The sequence below is a fragment of the Ursus arctos genome, unplaced genomic scaffold (assembly GCF_023065955.2).
Source record: "Ursus arctos isolate Adak ecotype North America unplaced genomic scaffold, UrsArc2.0 scaffold_24, whole genome shotgun sequence".
Lineage (NCBI taxonomy): Eukaryota > Metazoa > Chordata > Mammalia > Carnivora > Ursidae > Ursus > Ursus arctos.
In genome coordinates, this window is record NW_026622919.1 from 36,051,494 (window position 1) to 36,073,396 (window position 21,903).

Genomic DNA, 21,903 nt, shown 5'->3' on the forward strand with positions numbered 1-21,903 from the left:
TTTATTTTAGCAGTATTTTTTTTAAAAGATTTTATTTTTAAATAATCTCTACACCCAACGTGGGGCTCAAACTCACAACACCAAGATCAAGAGTTGCATGCTCTACCAATTGAGCCAGCCAGGTGCCCCGAAAAACTTATTTCATAATCATTTGCTGATGCACATGAAGAGATGACAGCAATTCTTATTTTTATCAAAATACAGTTGCTCAAATGAAAATAAATGTATACTATATAACCTCAGCAGTCAGTCAGTTTTAACTGAGCACCTACACTATGATGGAGCACCGTAATGAGAACCTTAGGGCCATATTTTTTAAAAAGGAAATATATTTCCTGTCCTCAAATAACAACAAAAAGCAGCATTTACAAAATGACTGCAAAGTACATTCACTGTGTAACAGCAGAAATGAGCACTGTATGAGTGTCTGCACATGGCAGGATATAGCTGAGAAACAAAACAAGCCAGGTAGGGCTGACTCTAAAAGCTTCTGAGAATGGTTTTATGACTAGATTTTGAGGAACAGCACAGTTATGAGGAACTAACAGGGAGAGACTTTCCCTAAAGGAAAGGATAGTTTGTGCAAAGGCAAAGAAATGAACAATCTGACGTTAGGGGTGGTGAAAAAATTATATTGGCAGGAGCAGAAACTGGGATTAAGATTTTGGGAAAGAGAAGAAGTGGGAGATAAAACTGAAAACTAGCCTGGAACGTTAATTTTTACGATAGGCAATGCAGAATCACTTTGATTTGTTGAACAAAGAACTAAAAGTAACATTACAGAAACATTACCCTAGCAGCTGTGTGTCAAATGGGCTGAAGTTGGAAGAATGAGCGTGGAGATCGGCAACGAGTAATCTAAACTGCTACAACCATCATACATAAAAATAAAAAGTGGCGAGATCCAAGAGGTAGCAGATGTTGTTGGGTCGACTGCATAGCTGTGTGAGGAAGAAAATGAGACCTGACTCTTCTACCTCACAAAATAAAAATTAAAGAGAAAAGCCAACATAAATGTGAAGGGGAAAACCTAGGAGAATACCTTGATGGCCTTGGAGTAGACCAAAGTTTTTACAGAGAACAGTAAGTACAAAAGAAAAAAAAAGATGATCTGGACTCCACCAAAACTGAGAGCATCTTTTCTTCAAATAACACCATCTAGAGAGAACGAGAGAAAGTATATTCCGCAGACTACAGAAAGATGCTCGCAATGCATGTACCTGACAAGATATGTACCAAAATCACATAAAAGATACTTACAAATCATTCAATTATCATATAAAGAATTCCTACAATGAAAAAGAGAACTCAATAAAAAAATAAGGAGATCGGGCATGTCACAAATTACTAGTACTCTATACATATGAAGAGGGACTTAAACAATCTGTACTCAACAGGAAAATGCAAATAAAAACTAAAGCAAGGTCCCATCACTCTGTCAGAATGGCAAAAATGAACATGCCTGACAACGCCAAGTGCTCGTCAGGATGTGGATCACCGAGAACTCATACACTGCTGGAAGCGTACACTGGTACAATCTCTTGGGAAAACTGGCAGTGTCTCCTGTAGCCAAACAGACATCTATTCTATGACCCAGCAATTCCATTCCTAGTTGTATACACAAGAGATGTAAGTATGTAAGTCTACTAAGATATACACAAGAATATTCATAGCAGCTTTATCCGTAAGAGCCCCAAACTGGAAACAATCCAAAGGTACATCAACAGAAGATATAAGTAAACTATAGTATATTCAGGCAATGGAATACTATATACCAATAAACTGAGACATATAACTGATTTATATCATCTTCAATAATAAGCAAAACTGTAGTGATGGAAGTCAAAACAATAGTTATCTTTGGAGAGTGGGAATTAACAGCAAAGGGGCATGAAGAATCTTCTAGGGTGCTGGAAATATCTGATGAGGGTGGTGGTTATGATTGTATACATATGTAAAAATCTACTGAGCTATACACTAAAGGTCAGTGCACTATTAAGATTATTATAAATGATATACCAATTTAATGGGGGGGAGGGAGGAAAATCCTACAAAGAAAATTCAGTCTCAGATGGCTTCACTGTGAATTCTTCCAAACATTTAAGAACAAAGTAAAACCAATCTTAGATAAATTTTAAGAGAACAGAGAATGACAATTAAGAAAATCTGAAAATAGTTAAGACTGCGTATGCAATATTAAATAATCATTTCTAATTTTCTTAGGCTGTATAATTTATTGTGATTTTTTTTTTTAAAAAGTCCTATTAGAGATACCAAGTAAAGGTGAAATGACAGGAAGTCTGGAATTTGACTTAAAATACTCTACCTCCCTCAAAAATAAAAAATTGTGGCGGTGATACATGAAACAAGCTCGGCAAAATAGTGAGAACTGTTGAAGCTGTGATGAGTGGATGGGAGTTTGTATCCCACTCTAACTTGCATGTTTTCTAAGATTTACATAATACGAAGAAAAAAAAATAATGTAAAAATTCCGTTAACAGTATTTTCTTGAACATACAAGAGAGAAGAATGAATAATCAAAGTCAAAGAATAAACAAACAAAAACTAAGAAGCAAAAGACTGGTGATGACACCAGTCTTCGTAATGACAGAGGAATCTGAAGGGATGATGGGAAAAATGAATGTTGTTTCCAAATGCTAAATTTCAAATACGAAAAACAAGTGAAGAAGTCCAACAGCTAGCTAAGGACAAGGGACTCGCAGTGAGGGTTGGAGAAGTAAATTGGGAAGAAATTCAAACACACATCTCAAGTGAAATCAGCAGAGCACCACAGGTGTGGCGGTGAGAGGAGGTGGTCTAGAGTAAGAAGACAAAGATCAAGTGTTGGCTCCAAAAATCACCGGCTGTGTGATCTTGGGCAAGCGACAACTTTTCTGAGACAAAGATTCCTCATCAATAAAATGATAACAATGTCACTAAAACACAGGGATCTATTTTAGACAAGATGAAATGAAAACATGGTATAACATGTAAAGCCTTGTAAGAGGTCAGTGGCTGTTTTTAGTAGATCAGTTCCCGAAAGGAACACAAAGAGAAGCACAGAAAGAGAAGCTTCAGAATGAGCCTTGCAACACAATCAGGATTAATGATCAGAAAAGAGAATGAACACAGGACAGCAAAGATTAAAGACAGAAGAACAACCTAAGAAAGGTGACTTAGGAGCAAAAAGTGTCAAGGAAGCCAAGATGAGAAGTATCTAGATTGAAGGAAGAGGGGCAAATATAGCCAAAAATTAATAAAGAAGTCAAAAGGGGGAAGCAATTTCATATACGCCTGCCAAGAAATATATGAAATCTCTATAAAGGATATTCTCTGTACATGAAATTCTATCACCTTATGACATGTGCTGTTTAAGAAGTGTTCTGTTATATTGTTTATCAGTACCTCTAAATAGAAAGCAGAATAGGTAACAATGCACATATTTTCTTTCCATGAGAAGATAAAGTGAGTTAGATGAAAAGAAGTAAATGATCCTGTGATTTCCACAAGAACACGGTAAATCGTTACGCATTCTTTCTAAACGACAACACTAGAAAATTAACGTAAAAATGTTTCCCACTGTAAACTCCTGGGAAATAACTGCATAATTGTCACCAAAGCAGTATTTTTAAAAGGTGAGGTTTTTCTAAAGTAGACAACTACTTACCATCTCACCTAGCCCCAGAGCAGCTGACAAGTTTTAGTAAGCAATAGCCAAATAAAAAGCACTTTTCCCTTTCCCAAGTGATTTTAAAAGATTCAGTTAAGTAAGCATTTTCAGCTCTCTAGAAGAGGCAGAATAAGGTTTTACAGTGTAGCTGTATTTCATGTCAGAGGCATATCACTTCTTAATGCTGCAGAAGAGAGCGAAGTAATGTCAGTGCTATTATGGATAAGCCATTTGCAGCAATGTATCATCCCTATTTATTTCAAAATGGATTTTTATGCATTTGTGTTTCCCTTAAAAAGACAATACAAGCACAAATGGGCCAAAAAAAAAAAAAAAAAAAAGATGATCTAAAAAGGAACCACATAAGGGATTGTGAAGGTAACAAATTAAAAAGACTATTAATCAGATAAAGACCTCATGTAAGAAATTGTTTCTTGGGGCGCCTGGGTGGCACAGCGGTTAAGCGTCTGCCTTCGGCTCAGGGCGTGATCCCGGCATTGTGGGATCGAGCCCCACATCGGGCTCCTCTGCTGTGAGCCTGCTTCTTCCTCTCCCACTCCCCCTGCTTGTGTTCCCTCTCTCGCTGGCTGCCTCTATCTCTGTCAAATAAATAAATAAATAAATCTAAAAAAAAAAAAAATTGTTTCTTTTTATAGTTTAAATACTGGTCCTCTTCTTGTGTTCTAGAAAGGGTTATTTTTATTTGTTGATTTGTTTCACTTCCCCCCTCTGAGAGTCAAAACTCATCAGGAGACAAGTAATCTAAATGGCATATAAATATGGTTACACAGGCAGGTTAAAAAGAAAATCACTATTTATTACCCAAACTTAACAGACTGGGAGATGATGTACTTAGAAGTCAAATGCCACATCTAGAAGGTTAAATATGCTTGCCTACAGGAGAAATGCGACATGAAGCCTAATCCTCATGAAGCCACACTTCCTTTGGATGAAGATCACAGCACCTGCCCTAAAATCAAAGAGTCAACTCAAGTGAAGGTTAACGAATATCAATAAACATTGGCTTGGATGTTGTCCTTTCCTGCTTAAATATGTCCTTTCTCTTTCTTTTTTTGATGAGTCTGACTAAAGGTTTAGCAATTTTATTGATCTTTTCAAAGAACCAGCTCCTGGCTTCCTTAATCTGTTCTATTATTTTTTTGGTCTCTATTTCATTTATTTCTGCTCTGATCTTTACTATTTCCTTCCTTCTACCAGCTTTGTGCTTTGTTCTTTTTCTAGTTCCTTTAGGTGTAAGATTAGGTTGGGATTTTACTTGCTTCCTGAGTTGCTCAGGAAGGTACTGCTGTAATTTTCCCTCTTGGAACAGCACTGCTGCATCCCAACTGTCTAAATGCTCTAACCACAAAACACAGGGTGACTGAATGGATAAAAAAGCAAGAGCCACCTATATGTTGCCCACCAGAGACTCACTTGAGACCTGAAGACACATGCAGACTGAAAATGAAGGGACGGAAACACATTTACCATGCAAATGGAAGCAAAAAGAAAGATGGGGTAGTAATATTTATACTGGACAAAATAGACTTTAAAACAAAGACTGTAGCAAGAGACAAAGGACACCACCTAACGAAGGAAACAACAAGAGAATATAACAATTATAAGTACTTATGCACCCAACATAGAAGCACCTAAATACATAAAGCAACTATTAACAGACATTAAGGAAGAAAATGACAGTAGTTCAATAACAGCAGGGGACAACATCCTACTTACATCAGTGGATATATCATCCACACAGAAAACCAACAAGGAAGCAGTGGCTTTGAATGACACATAGGACCAGATGCTTTTTAACAGATATAGTCAGAACATTTCATCCCAAAACAACGGAATACATATTTTTGTGTGTATTCCAAGTGCACATGGAACATTCTCCAAAATAAATCACGTTTTAGGTCACAAAACAAGTCTTATAAATTAAAAAAGGCTGAAATCATATCATGCATCTTTTCTGACCACAATGGTATGAAACTAGAAATCAACCACAAGGAAAATTCTGTGAGAAGAACATCAACACATGGAGGCTGAACAACACGCTCCTAAACAATGAATGGGTCAGCCAAGAAATCAAAGAGGAAACCAAAACATACATGCAGACAAATGAAAATGAAAATATAACTGTCCAAAATATTTGAGATGCAGCAAAAGCTATTCTAAGAAGGAAGGTAGGAGCAATACAGGCTCACCTCAAGAAGCAAGAAAAATCTCAAACCTAACCTTATACCTTAAGGAGCTAGAAAAAGAACAAAGCCCAAAGCCAGTAGAAGGAAGGAATCTAGGCTGCTTTTATAAAAAAAATCCTGCAAATATTATTTCATTTTCAGCTTTATAGCACAAAAGGAGTATCTGCTAACTTTATCCATAAGCTTCAGCCAAAGTTAGACTAAAGGTAGGGGCGCCTGGGTGGCTTAGTTGGTTAAGCTGCTACCTTTGGCTCAGGTCACGGTCTCAGGGTCCTGGGATCCAGCTCCACAGTGGGCTCCCTGCTCAGCAAGGAGTCTGCTTCTCCCTTTGCTGCCACTCCCCTCCCCCTGCCACTCATGCTCTCTAATAAATAAATAAAATCTTTAAAAAAAAAAAAAAAAAAAAAGCTAAAGGTACATATAGGCTTTCTTCCAAATTTCCAGCCCTGACAAGATTTCTAGCCTCATCTGCAGACTTAAGCAACTCTCAAACTTTATCAGTTTAGGTCTTTTCCATTTTCTTTTTTTTTTTTTTTAAAGATTTTATTTATTTATTTGACAGAGATAGAGACAGCCAGCGAGAGAGGGAACACAAGCAGGGGGAGTGGGAGAGGAAGAAGCAGGCTCAGAGCAGAGGAGCCTGATGTGGGGCTCGATCCCAGAACGTCAGGATCACGCCCTGAGCCGAAGGCAGACGTTTAACCGCTGTGCCAACCAGGCGCCCCAGGTCTTTTCCATTTTCTGAAGCCATTATCTTACCTCCTCCCAGATTAGAACACAGAGGGGCCTTTTACCTATTATGTTTGTGGCCACTGGTATTCAGATGGAGCCCCCAGGACAGTATAGCAGGTTTGCAAAATGCACAGTAAGTTCTTTTCTAGACTATAAAAGCATGAGGAAGACCAACTGCCTAGAGTTACTTCTCACTCAAAACCTAGTTCATCTGCTTACCTGCCATGATGTATTGGCAAGTGTTTACGATGGATTCCATGACTTCCTTCCACAAAAGCATTGGGAGGCTTATGGTACACTGAAGCCAGAGATCCAATGTGGCAGATAAGCTCATCCAGCAGAGTTGGCTCAATAAGATCTGTCTCCTCGGAGATCAGTGGCTTCTCAGACAAGACCACTTCTTTGGCTGTGACAGGGTCCGTTGAGAGAAGGCGCCAATAAATATAGCCCCGGTCTCGAAGGTCAGGATTATCAGAATCCTAATGAAAGGCAAGGGCAAGAAGGTTTAAATGGAACTTTTCTCCATACAGAAACCCAGCCTGCTTGATTTATTATCAAGAAGATGCTATAGTGATCTATAAAGAGTTGGCTGTTAAGATATTTAAACTCAGGTTCCTGGGTGGCTCAGTTGGTTAAAGCGTCTGCCTTCAGTTTAAGTCATGATCCCGGGGTCCTGGGATCCAGCCCCGCAATGGGCTCTCTGCTCAGCTGGGAAGCCTGCTTCTCCCTCTCCCTTTGCCACCCCTCCCCCACCCCAGCTCACCTGTTCGAGCTCTCTCTCTCAAATAAATAAAATCTTTTTTTTAAAAAACATATTTAAACTCAACATAGTTTTAACACAGTCATAATTCTATAATTTCCAATGTTTCAACGAATTTAAATATAAATTGAGATGGGTTAGTCCTAAGACTGAAATTCAAGAAAAGTTGGGAAACGGAAAATAGAAGTTTAATCTGGTAAAAATTAACTTCTTGAGATGGCCTTGGAACATAAAAATAATGTTTTTAAACTGCTATAAATATTAGCGGGATAATTCATTAAATACACCTTCCAAATATTTCACCCATACCTTCTTTCTTCATTCAAATATTTATTAAGTATCTCCTATGGAGACACTGGCTAGGCCTTGGAAATAAAGGATAACAACACATAGTGTCTGACTGAATAAGCCCAGAGTACTAATTATAACAATATAGTATGAGAGGTACTATTATCTAAACTAATAAAAACTGTCAAAGAGTACATGGAACTAAGTGCTTTCCAAAGGGGTGACATTTTGGGGCGGAGCGGGGACAGAAGGAGAGGGAGAGAAACTTTTTTTGTTGTTGTTAAAGATTTTATTATTTGAGAGAGAGCACAAGCAGGAGGAGGGACAGAGGGAGGGGAACAAGCAGACTCCCCATTGAGTGGGGAGCCGGACACGGGGCTCAATCCCAGGACCCTGGGATCATGACCCAAGCTGAAGTCAGACACTTAACCAACTGAGCCACCCAAGCGCCCCTGGCAAAGAGGTGACATTTTTTCTGTCTTTCGTGTGGTAGTTTTAAAATAATTTTATACATACTCATGGCTGGAAAAAAAAATTTATCAATGCCACATCACAATTAGAAGTTTGTAATATAAAAACAAGTCTCTGAGGAACCTGGCTGGCTCAGTTGGTAGAGTTAACAACTTTTGTTCTTGGGGGTCATGAGTTCAAGCTCCACAGTGGGTATAGAGATTACTTAAAATTAAAATCTTAAAAAAAATTAAAAAAAAAAATTTAAAATAGGTTATGTCTGAGTGGTTCAGTCAGTTAAGCATCTGCCTTTGTCTCAGGTCACAATCCCCGGGTCCTGGGATCAAGTCCCATGTCAGGCTCTCTGCTCAGCAGGGAACCTGCTTCTCCCTCTCCCTCTGCCCCTCCCCCTGCTCTTGCTCTCTCTCCCACTCTGTTTAATAAATAAATAAAATATTTTTAAAAATAAATTAAAAATAAAAATAAATAAAAATTTTAAGTCTTCCCAAATATCCAACCCTTCCCCACTTTAACTCTCCAGTGTGGTATGTATCCTTCCAGAAAGCTCCTAAGTGTACATATACTCATTTTATACAAAACCAGTTTCACTTTACATATACTGCGCTGCAAGGTGTTCTTCACATTAGCATACACACCTGCAAATTTCCCCTGTATATATAGCACTGCATCATTACTGACTAATGCCCTATCAAGGGATATTTAGATTCCTGCCTCTTTCTCCCTTCTTTTTTTTTTTTTTTTTTTTTAAAGATTTTATTTATTTATGTGACAGAGAGACAGCCAGCGAGAGAGGGAACACAGCAGGCGAGTGAGAGAGGAAGAAGCAGGCTCCCAGCGGAGGAGCCCGATGTGGGACTCGATCCCGGAACGCCGGGATCACGCCCTGAGCCGAAGGCAGACGCTTTAACGACTGCGCTACCCAGGCGCCCCCTCTTTCTCCCTTCTTCCTGCCATTCATTCATGTGATCATTACAGAGTAGAAGTAAGTATCCTGGTATCTACCTCTCAGAGTATGTGGACATGGTGGCATGTATGCCCACGCTGTTCCATTGCCACAACAGTAAGTCCCTGTTCCAGTTATCTGTATTTAAAACACACATACAAAAATATTTTCTTCAAAACTGGGCCAATCTGAGGGCTTCCATGTGAGTTTCTAAGCAGGCAGATGAACTGGTTCATGATCTAGCAACGTAAGGCACTTAGCATTCAGCTTAATACTAGCAGTGAACCCAATGGTTTTGACTGCATAGTTTTAAATGGTTTTGCTCAGCTGTATATCATTTAATTTGCATCCACAGTGGATTACTGGTTAAAAACAAAAAAGCATAAAGAACACCAAGGTACGGAAAGTTAGTTAACAGAGTATCAAAATGGTGTACATAACTTAAGATAATCTTTATCATATACATAGGTTGCATCACTGGATCAGAAGTGCATATATATATATATATATGCATTACATACCATATCAAAATGTTTGTAGTATTTGAAATGCCAGGGTTAAGAAAAGGAAACAGTGATAGTATCCAATTTACATGATTTTGTTTTGTTTTTGAGGGGTTGGGTAATTTTGTTTATAAATAGCAGCCTGAAACTTCCTCACTTAGATTTTCATTTGGAAACAAAGTTTAAACATCATAAAACATAAATAAATTGATTTTTTTAAGAGAGTAGAATATGAGTTTCTCAAAATAACAGGTCAGGAAAGCAATCCCCCCACCCCAGCTTTTGTTGATACATAAATCAAAAGTTAAATCTTAATTTATATATTCAATCCCCTGCACACCATTTGAAATTTGTAGACTAATTATGCTTTTTATTATATAATTAAAATGCACATTGCACATCCCTTGACTGGGAAAATTCGGTCTTCTGCCTTTACAAATTAGTAATATTGTTGAAGTATTAAACTTTGTAATACAATTTAATAATACTGATTAAAATATTTTTTACTTCAAATTATGTATTTCTTCTATTATGCATACACTTAACCAAATGGCAAAAAATAATTCCTGTGGGGATTTACAAAATTATGTACATCTATAAAAAAAAGTTTTAGTCCCCTCCACAAATTCAAAACACTGCAATAGGGCAAAATGCTGCATACAGAATCACCGGATTAAAGGGTATACACACTGAGGGTGCCTAGGTGGCTCAGTCAGTTAAGTCTGACTCTATTTTTTCTTTTTTTAAAGACTTTATTTATTTGGGGGCTCCTGGGTGGCTCAGCCATTAAACGTCTGCCTTCGGCTCAGGTCATGATCCCACGGTCCTGGGATCGAGCTTCGCATCGTGCTCCCTGCTCAATGGGAAGCCTGCTTCTCCCTCTCATACTCCCCTTGCTTGTGTTCCCTCTCTCGCTGTCTCTCACTGTCAAATAAATAAATAAAATCTTAAAAAAAAGGGGGGGGGAGATTTTATTTATTTATTTGGGAGAGGGAGCGAGCCCGAGTGGGGGGTGGAGGGAGAGGCAAAGGGAGAAGCAGATACCCCGATGATGGGCTCAATCCCAGGATCCCGAGATCATGACCTGAGCTGAAGGCAGACGCCTGACAGACTGAGCCCCCAGGCGCCCCAGTTCAATCTGACCCTTGATTTTGGTTTAGGTCATGACCTCTGGATTGTGAGATTGAGTCTCATGTTGGGCTCTGGGCTGGGCATGGAGCCTGCTTGCGATACTCTCTCCCTTTCCCTCTGCCCCCCTTCTACCACATGTTCTCTCTCAAAAAATAAACAAATAATAAAGGGTATACACACTGTAAATCTTAATAGACACAGACTTTAAAAATATAGTCCTGTAAGAAATGACTACAAATTTTCCAAGACCTAAAGTTAAGAGCAGGAAAGAATCTCCACTGTTTGAACACTGCTGTTCTGAGGGCTGATCTGTTAGGCCTATTGCAAGCTGGCCTTCACTACCTCACTATTCATCTGTAGGCCACAAGAAATCTGGCCCATGGTTTTGGTTCTGCTTTTCTGCTAGCCCCACACAGTTCCTTGCCAGGATCTGGAAAAATAGTACATTTCTAAAAATCTGAGAGCTTCCAAAAGAATCAAAACAATTCTTATCAGGCAAGCTCTAAAACAGTAATTCTTAAGCTGGACGGTGCACCAACATTATAACACACCAGGAAAGCCACTCTGTGGCAGATTCCAGGGCCACAGCATAGATTTCATTCATTATGTCAGGAGCAGGCCCAGGAATTTATACTTCCAACAAGCAGCACAGGTGATCTTGAGGATGGTGGTTTCTAGTTCCCAGAGAAGTCTTCATCTTAATTTTTCTTTCATATTCTACACAGGGTTAATTATTAAAGTCTGGACACCTCTGTGTATATTCTTAACTAATTCCTCTCTAACTACCAAAACAAAGAAGACAAATCTTTAAAACAAAACTTTGGATTCAAGGGTTCATTTTGTTATCCCCTAATAATATTTCTAATTATACCATCACTTTATTTAAAATTAGAAGCATAAATATTTCACATGTACTTTACTGAAATCTCAGCACAGGTAAAAAATAGTATTAATTAACTCCACTGTAAAGATGGGAGAGGAGCAGTAATAAAAAGAAATCTGCTCAGTCATGTCCTGATACAGGGATGTGGCAGAAACAGAACCCCATCACCCAATTCAAATTAACACAACTTAGCAGATCACACTGCCCTCAATTTAAATTGCTACCAGCCAAAAGTATTAGGTTCAGCAGCTCTTCCTGCCCACAAGTCTTGTTCCTGTGCTTTAATAAAACCACCTTTTTGCATCAGAAAAAAAAAAGTATTAGATTCTTATTTCACGAATTTGAGGGGGGAAAAAAAGAGAAAAAACTTCCAGTGGAAATTTATATTACTATATATATATATATATATGCACAATAATAATTACACATATATGCCCAATATATAAATGTGCTTGTTCTTTTATGCTAACTCCTCAGATCTCATTAACTGGACTGAAAAGGCAGGGCTAGGGAAACTGCTTAATAATTATTTATAGCCAAGTATGAAATAATCATCTACAATGATCTTAAAACTACTAAGTTCACTTATACGTATGGCTTATGCACAATAGCGCTTCAAGCAGGGAAAGCAGAGAATGTGTAGTCTCCAAGTCATCCCTGCCCTTCAGACTAGAGAAGCAGCACAGCACAGTAGATAAGGGCAAAGACACTGAAGCCAGGCTTCCTGGGTTTGAGTCCTAGCTCTGCCCCATACTAACTGGGCCTACGTCCCAGTTTCCTCATGTATAAAATAGGAATAATACCGGGGTGCCTGGGTGGTTCAGATGGTTAAGTGTCTGCCTTCAGCTCAGGTTGTGATCCCAGGCTCCTAGGATCGAGCCAAATGTTGGGCTCCCAGCTCAGCAGGGAGTCTACTTCTCCTTCTCCCTCTGTCTCTCCCCCTGCTCATGGTCTCTCTCTGTATCGCTCTGTCTCAAATGAATAAATAAAATCTTTAAAAAAATAGGAATAATACAACAGTAGCAACCCTTATTGAGATTAAGTTAATATGTGAAGTGCTTACTAGAATGCCTGGTACATAGTAAGCACAATACAAATGGTTATTATTAAAGATTCTATACTAGCCCTTGTACAAGAAGTCTAGAATCAGGAATATCTGATGGTTTACTTATACCCTGCCCTGTCCTAGAAAAGGACTTAGCAAAGCTTACAAAAAGGCATCCAAGGCTAGAGAGCCTGACTCAAACTAAAAAACAGAAAAATGCATACCACAATGACCCACACGTTTTTGACAGGAGATCCTTAAATTTGATTCTAAGGTTTCCAACTGATACGCTCAAGACACCTAGTCGGGTAAGCCACTGAGATGGGCAGTTAACTACATACCAATGGTTTAGGAGAATTCAAAACTGGTTAGGAATTTGTCTAATGGGACCTCATAAGGAAAAAGACATATTATGGAATAACAAATAACTTTGACAACAGACCCAAAGAGGCCAGTTTCTCATGACAACCCTTGCTACAAGATGATGGTATCCATGTAATTTCGTAAATGAAATTCTATTAGGGGTCAGAAACAATGCAGTCTAGATACCCAGCCCTCTAATAATCTGGCTTGATTCAGTGCTGAATTTCAATTATATGTAAGAATAGAGAGTCTTTGTATTCTTTAGGCAATCCTCCCTAAACACTTTATCTAAGGGAAGTTTTGAAAAATACCAGGAGGTAAGACTGAGTTTGAACTCTGACAAGAATCCAAAATACAGCTCTCTTATGATGCCTTTTAAATACAGACCCATAAGCCTTAAATAGGAGATGGAGATAGGGTTGAGAACTTGGGAATACAAGGGGAACCTACCAAATACACTTGCTTGATTATAAGACTATCCCTATCTAGAGATGAGCAGAGAGCAAGGCCCAGACTCTCTCAGAAACTTGTTTTAAATCCATCTTATCAGAGATCCAAACGAGTGATCAAGGGTCTACATGAGGAAGTCTAGAATGCTCACTTCAACACAGGTGCTATTAAATAACCACTGCCTTGACGGTTACAGAAACTGCTTTGCTTCAGACAAAGGAAGATATTTAAAAGGGAAGTTTAAGAAAAAAAAAAACACTCCAAAGAACTCTTACAAATAAATTTTGAAAGATGTAAAATTAGTAATAGGAAAGATGACAGGTTAGAACTAGGCAAAGCACTGTGAAAGGATTTTAAATTTTGATAAAATACCACTATAAAGATATGAATAAGAAAAATGGTGAACTGAGTATCTGAATCAGATTCATATGTAGACACACACCTGAACTTCCGACAGCCTGCTACAGCCAGCCTGTTCGTAAACTCAATTAAGAACATAAGTAACTACTCTAGTTACACTAGATAAAATAATTATTTTGATCTCTGTGCATCTAAAACTGTGACCTGATCTCTATGGCTGGCTGCCACATTCCTGAAATCAGAACTCATCCTAGGGAGGACCAAAAATATCCAATAATTAAAAAGGCAGCATAAGCACTTTAAAATTATTTAAAGAGATAGGCAATCAACTCGAGAAGGTAGAACAATACCTGAGACCTTTGTCAAGGCATATACCAGCATTATATGGTACTTTCATTTGAAGCTAAAATTAAGTCCCCCAAAAGGAGCGAGATTCAAGTGAGTCACCCAGTATTGTGAGACTCAATGTCATTTTCACATAGTAGTAGGTCCTTCATTGACAGTAAAAAAAAACCTAAGTTCAATTTTCATGAACTATCATAAAAACTGCAGTCAATTCACTTAAAATCCATAGAACCAGCTGTAATTCAGTGGTATAAAAGACACTGTTTTTACATTTTAACAGGATCTAGACTGCACCCTTTCCAATTAAAACCTCTCCAAATGAATCTTCTTAGAAAGTTTCCTAATTTCCTAAATATAAAACCAGACAAATCAAACCCACGCTTCTTCTAGATTTCATACCTGTGTTGCCAAACTCAAGACTTGCTGTACCAGCTCCTGTGTTTCTGATGGTTTCTTGAGAAACAGCTTCACGATGGCAGTAAGCAGAGTGAGCTGCACCTAAGGCCGTGACATGATTTAACAGATAAAGTGAAAGGCATTTACATGATTCCCTACCACCATTTCCAAAGTAGTGCTTATCCATCTATGAATTACTATGGGGGCTTTCTGATTTTGATTAAGAGAGAAAGGCTAAAACTCAGCCATTATCAAAAATAGCAGGTCAAAGGTATTCATCAATTAACTCAATGGCCTCTTATCCCTAAACTGCATTTTTGGCATCAAAAATTGCTTTATTATTTATTAAATCCTTTATTATTTACTTCCGCCAAAAGATACAACTTAGGGAGAATTAGGGAATTATCTGTCATACTAGAGTAAGAGCCAGGAAATAGTAAAATCGCACCAGATCACAGCTAATTAAGGGTGGGCTGCTGAACCATACAGAAAGCCACAGGCTTGTATGGGCTCCTTGTAAAGGCCCAAAGTTACTATGGCAAATTGCGTACATGACCTTCACTGTGCAGTGAGTGCAAATGCCAGGGGAAAAGGGTTTTATAATTTATCTGCTTCTCTGGGCCTGTAGCTCCGAGGTCAGGTCTCTCCATTTCGGTAGAGGAGAGACAGAAGATGGGAGAAAGTCCAACCACCCACAGAGAATCTTTCCAAATGACACATGCCAGCCCTCACCCCAGCCCCAGGAGAGAACCCCTGCTGTAATGAGCCACAACCATTAGGAACAGGAATAGGTCATCTTCTGGTGAGAGAAAATTAAGAAGTGGTAACTACTGCTTCAGCCAGTAGTTGCTAAAGTGTGGTTCTGGACCACTAGCAGCAGCAGCACCCAGAACCCAGTAAGAAATGAAAATGCTTAAGCCCATCTCAGACCCAACGAGTCAGAAACACTAAGGATGGGGCCCAGCAACCTGTGTTTTAACAAACTCTCTAGGTTCATTAAAGTTTGAGAACCACTGGTCTAAAGAAGATTTGTCCCACCAGAAATCAGCACAAATGAAAAGATGACCCCTTTGGGGAGAAAATGAACATACTATATATGTAAATTCTCTCTCTCTCTCTCTCTCTCTCTCTCTCTCTCTCTCACACACACACACACATAGACATACACACACACAGGAAAGTGCTTAACCTTTACTTTCCCTGAAATATTCCCCAAAAGATCAGACACAGGACACAAATGAGAATTTACCTGGGTGCTTTCATCATGAAAACCCTCCAGGAAGCTCTCTAATAACTCATCTGCATTGTCAATTCTCTCAGCATATTCTCCCACAATCCAAATCATAGCTGCTCGAGCATCTGGTTCATCCAGCGAGTCTAAGTTCTCACACAGAGTGGCAATGATACTTTCATACCTGATTTAACAAAATGAACTATGGTTACACTGGGCACAATTGAGAATTGTATTTAACAATGAAGGCTAAAAACAAAACCACCACTATCAAGGTTTTTGGTCAAGAGAATGCACAGGTTTTAAGCCAGAAGATTATGTCTTAAATTTCCCTTCAATTATGTTTTCATACTGGACCATAAGCTGCTATAAAAGCTCATCAGGTATTCTTTTCTTTTTCTTTTTTTGTTTTCAAAGATTTTGTTTATTTGAGAGATAGAGAGAGAGAGCATGGGAGGGAGGGGCAGAGGGAGAAGCAGACTCCCTGATGAGCAGGGAACCCCATGTGGGACCTGATTCCAGGACCCTGAGATCATGACCTGAGCTGAAGGCAGATGCTTAACCGACTGAGCCACCCAGGCACCCCAGATAGTCTTTTCACAAGGAAAAATTAACCTGTGGTATACGATAATACCACTAACTTATACTTCTAACAATCTTTCTAATAACTGGATCAGAGAATTTTCCTATGTATTATTCCATTTTGTCTTCATGGTAGAGGAACAGAAATTCCACTTTACTTTTAGGAAAACAGAGTTAGACAACAACAGCATCCAGACTAGAAACAGTAATTTTGTCCACTAATCCACTAACTCTGCTTTTTACAGAGATCATTATGTTCCTTCCTCCCAAGGCACCCATACTAATGACTTGTTTCTCCAAAGAAACAAAAAATGCAAGTACTTATTTTTATTTGTACAGGTCTATAGAGCTCTCACTTTTATCATGCTGAATCCATCTCCTTGGCTAATATAGTTTTAAACATAAAAACGACAATGTAGGGGCGCCTGGATGGCATGGTTGGCTGATTGTCTGACTCCCGGTTTCAGCTCAGGTTGTGATCTTGGGGCCATGGGATCGAATCCCATATCGGGCTCCGTGCTCAGAAGAGTCTGTTTAAGTTTTTTTCTCCCTCTGTTCTCCCCCCTCACTGGCTCGGTCTCTCAAAAATAAATCAATCTTTTAAAAAATGACAATGTATAATAAATTAACATGTAGACAACCAAATAGTACGTTTGTTTGCCCTACTTCCACTGATTAAACCAGGTTCCTGATAGTACTTTCTTAAAATTAAACTGTCATAAACCTTTATTAATAGAAACCAGAAATGGAGACATTTCTCTGCTAATCACAATGAAATATACATCTCCACCCTTAATCTTTCTAAACTTAGAAACCCAACTCTCCTCTTTTCTGGGAGAGTGACAAAAGCACATGGTCCTTTTCCCCAAAATACCACTTCTAAAATTAAAAAATATATATATAATGCTTAATAAACCACAAACTTGCTAAATAAAGTATTTCTGCCAATTCTGAGTGCACCACTAAGCTAACTTACTGCAAGTTGCTTCATTTAACACTATCTTTAAAGACTAATCAGAATCTTCAGCACAGTACATCTCTCTGATTATAAGGCAAAATGAGATTTAGGATGCTTACAAGACCTGCTTTTATTTCACCCTTTCAGATCCTTTAATCACTTGCCTTCAAAATCAAACCTAATCAGGCATTTTTGCTTCATAAACTAAGAGGGTTCAATGTGAAAAATCTGTGGACTGAAACTGTAGATTCTGCATACTTTCATGGGAATAGTTATAATACTGCAGAAAGGGACAGAGATTCTGATAATTCATTACATGTTCTATAATTTTCTACAAAGTAGTAGGTAACATGCAAAGTAAACAATAAACTGTCACCTTCCTGGCTTTTACAATCATGTGGCTATTAATTTATCATTCAAACTGAAACGTTTATTTCTGAGAGTGAAAAGAAACACAACTATTAATTACGCCTGGGAACAGGCATAAACTGAAATATGGCTGGACAATCTGTAATATATGGGCTTTCTCTTTAATAGCAACATCACTGACAAAGAATCTGGTCAACTTTGGGGCACCTGGGTGGCTCAGTCGTTAAGCGTCTGCCTTTGGCTCAGGGCATGATCCCGGCATTATGGGATTGAGCCCCACATCAGCTCCTCCGCTGGGAGCCTGCTTCTTCCTCTCCCACTCCCCCTGCTTGTGTTCCCTCTCTCGCTGGCTGTCTCTATCTCTGTCAAATAAATAAATAAATAAATAAATAAATAAATAAATAAATAAATAAAATCTTAAAAAAAAAAAAAAAGAATCTGGTCAACTTCAATGTATGCCAGTTGACTGTCATTCAGCTTCTATTCCTCTCTATGTACTAAAGCGGGATGAAAAATCAGGTTTTGATCCCTGTACTAACCACCTTCTACTTTTTTTTTTAAACATTTATAACACTCTTTTATGTTTTTAATTATTTTTTTTTAAGATTTTATTTATTCATTTGAGAGAGAGAGAGCACACAAGCAGGGGCAGAGGGAGAGGGAAAGGGAGAAGCAGGCTCCCCGCTGAGCCAGCCAGGAGCCTTGATGTGGGACTTGGTCTCAGGATCTGGAGATCATGACCTGAGCCAAAGGCAGACACTCAACTATCTGAGCCACCCAGGCGCCCTTTAATTATTTTAATTTAAAAATTATTTTTCATAATAAAGTATCCTATTTTAACAGGATTTTTAACAAAGTATCCTATTATGACCAGTTACATTACAAAGAATAATTCTCACCTAGCCAATTTCAAAGTGCCTTATTTAAACATTTCCTAAATGGTTTGAGGAAAAAGGTAGAAGTATTTGGACATACTTGTTGGGGTACTTGCGAAAGATGTCCCTGATGACAACAATTGCCTCTTGGACCACATAATTTACTTTGGTCTGGATGAGATCAAGCAATGTGCTCACACAGCGCTCTGCAGATTGCTACAAAGAAGAACATAATAAATGACAAGTCAGATGATCTCTCCAATAATGCAACCTCAAAATAAAAATAACTTTGAACAGGTGCACCAACGAAACTAGACTAAAAGATCAGACACTTAATTGACCAAGCTATACTAGAGGCTAGGCTTTTTGACGGAGATACACAGAAGTTCCAGTTATAGTCCAAATCTTATTCATTGCAAAATATATTGACAGATAAGTCGATTCAAACAAAACTAATCATCTTGGATAGCCATGGAGAACAGAAATGAGAAGAAAGAACGAGTGAAGGTAGGGGGAAAGAAGAATGAAAGAATAAACCAAGGTAGGTCTTTTCCTAGAGTTCATGGATGAGTGGAGACAGCAGAAGGCATCTTTAAACCTCTTGAAATGAAATTGCCAAATTGCATATGTGCACACAAGTATATTTTCCAGGGAGAGGACCCATGGCTTTCATTATATTTTCAAAGTTATCTGTGACTCAAGAAACTCTAAGGAAAATTTGCCATCTTCTGAACTATATAACTGAAAGTCTATGGCCTTAGATAAACTGCAATTTTCCCCAGCTTATAGTTCATCTATAAAATTTAATCTATTAATCTTTTATTAATGAAGGGACTATGGGAGACTACAAGTGATAAAACTAATATGCTGAAACTATAAGTCATAGTTGTTGGGTTTTTTTTTTAAAGATTTTATTTATTTATTTGATAGAGAAAGAGCAGGAAAGCACAAGCAGGAGGAGTGGCAGAGGGAGAAGGAGAAGCAGGTTCCCCACTGAGCAGGGAGCCTGATGTGGGGCCCGATCCCAGGACCCTGGAATCAAGACCTGAGCTGAAGGCAGTTGCTTAACCAACTGAGCCACCCAGGCACCCTGTATAAGTCATAGTTTTTAAAAGAAGAAGGGTTTCAGACAAGAGATCCTAAAAATCAAGAACTGATTTATTATATATCATAATGTGCTTGGATGTGTCACTCCATTACCTACCTCCTGATAAGATGCAATAGAAAGTACCCAGTATCGGCTAAGAGGTATTTCTGCCTAACACTGAACATGAACATTACCAAACCTCTAGATTTAATTATGTAAAGGGGATGCCAGAATGAGAAAAACAGTATCACTAAAATACAACCATCCAAATCCAGACTCTGGAAAATTGTACAAACCTGATGACCTAGTCCCTTTAATAAATGGCAGCAAAAGTAAGTAACTAAAGACTTAAGAGACAGTAACCAAATGCAACGTGTGGATCTTCTTTAGATTTTTATTTGAACAAGCCCCCTATAAAAAGACCCTGAGACACAATTAGGGAAAATTGAACATGGACCGGGTCTTCAATGAGATTAAGAATTATTGTTAATTGTTGGGTACAATAATGGTATTGTGACAATGTATTTTTTTCAGGATGTTCTCTATTAGATACACACACTGGACTACTCTAGTAAGATCCTATCTGGGATCTGCATTAAAATCCAACAGCACTCCGCTAGGAGGAAAAAGATAAAAGCAGCAACATGTTGATATTTTGTTCAAAATGGGTGATGTGTACATGAGAGCTCATTATCAACTTTAGTGTATGCCTGACAACCTTGGTAATAAAACCTTTTAAAGGTACTAAGTTAAACCACTCCAAGCTAAAATGCAAAATAAAATTGCATCTTGAGGTTATTCATGATGACTCTGTTGCACCACAGAATGATTCTGCCATCTTTTATGTATTTTTTCCATTTCTGGATTCTATTTTATTCATTTTTAGCTAGTAGTTCCTGTGCAGTCACTGCAACAGCAAAATAATTGGAAAATTTTAAATATATAAATTGTGATAAATTATAAAGTATATAGAATATAGGTTATGTAAGATTTAAATTATCATAAATTAAATAATACAGATACAGTGGTTAACACAGGGCTTGATATAAAGCTCACATTTAGTGAGCCCTTCCTATCATTATTATAATAAAGACAAAAGGCCATTTCCCACGATGCATCAATACTTGAAAAATATTTAAGTCTGGGACAGTAATATTCGAGCAATTTGTCATCTCAACCATACTGCTTTTTTATTAAAGCAAAAAAAAAGCCTACCATTATTACAGCAGTATGGCAGAGAGGCAAGAGTAAACATCCAATCACTGTTCAGACAAAAAAGTCCAGAAACAGAGAAATATATACACACTTATAAAATTTAGTATGAGATAACATTTTTAACAGTGAGGAAAGTATGATTTGTTCTAGTGTTTGATCCTCACCCTCATATTTTTCACCAAAATTCTAATTGTTTTAATTATTAAAAATATCTTTAAATGTAAAAAAACAGAACCTCTGCCATAGAAGTAGACAATAATGATGAGTTTTAGTCTGAGGTGAAGCACAATCTTCTAGATGTGCCACTAAAGAGCTACAGAGAAAACAACTCACCACATCAGAAAATGCAAACTTCTGTGCATCAAAACAGCAAATGAAATCAAAAGGAAAACAAATTGGGAAAACAACTGCTAACAAAATGAGGGGTTAATATCTTTAATTATAAAGGATTTTTTTTTTAAATCGATGTGGAAAAGCCCATTGGAAAAAGGTGCACAGGAAGTGAACAAGCAATTCCAAAAGGCTAACAAATGAAAAAATGCTCGCCTTCGCTAGAGATCAAAGATTTGGCTACAAAGTCCACTTTATACCATTATTTGGAAAAAGAGCAGGAACTTTAAGGTCCTACAATAAGAGGAAGGTTAAATAAATTATGAAGCCATCAAACATTATGTCTATAATCCACTAAAAATTATGTCAAATATTAACTAACATGGAAAATGTCCATGTATAATTCAATGAAAAAGGCAGACTACAGAAATAAATAGCATTTTTAGGATGATCTCATTTTTGTAAGAAGTACAGCTGTGTATGACGGACTACACAGATGAAGACTGAAAATCACGGCTACATCATCTCTGGGAGGATGGAATAGGTAGGAGAAAACAGAGTGTTCCATTTTTGTTTAATTTGTGTTATTTTCCAATTTTATTTAGTAAATACATATGGCTTTCCTAACAGGAAAAATACCATCTTTTTTTTTTTTTTTTTTTTAAGATTTTATTTATTTATTTGACAGAGAGAGACAGCCAGCAAGAGA

The 21,903-nt window shown here is 37.9% G+C and overlaps 1 protein-coding gene across 5 annotated transcripts in view; it reads right to left on the reverse strand.

Moving 5' to 3' along the window:
* Window positions 1-21,903, reverse strand: part of AP2B1 (adaptor related protein complex 2 subunit beta 1) — a 125,312-nt gene that overhangs the window by 56,469 nt on the left and 46,940 nt on the right. For all 5 annotated transcript variants that reach the window (XR_008961321.1, XM_057318289.1, XM_057318290.1 and 2 more), the window contains exons 10-13: window positions 18,663-18,778; window positions 15,797-15,962; window positions 14,551-14,649; window positions 6,829-7,088 (exon numbers count right to left, since the gene is read on the reverse strand). Coding sequence is in view for 4 of the 5 variants with exons in the window: in XM_057318289.1 (XP_057174272.1) it covers window positions 6,829-7,088; window positions 14,551-14,649; window positions 15,797-15,962; window positions 18,663-18,778 (641 nt within the window). In the remaining variant the exon portion in view is untranslated. The remainder of the gene's footprint in view (window positions 1-6,828; window positions 7,089-14,550; window positions 14,650-15,796; window positions 15,963-18,662; window positions 18,779-21,903) is intronic.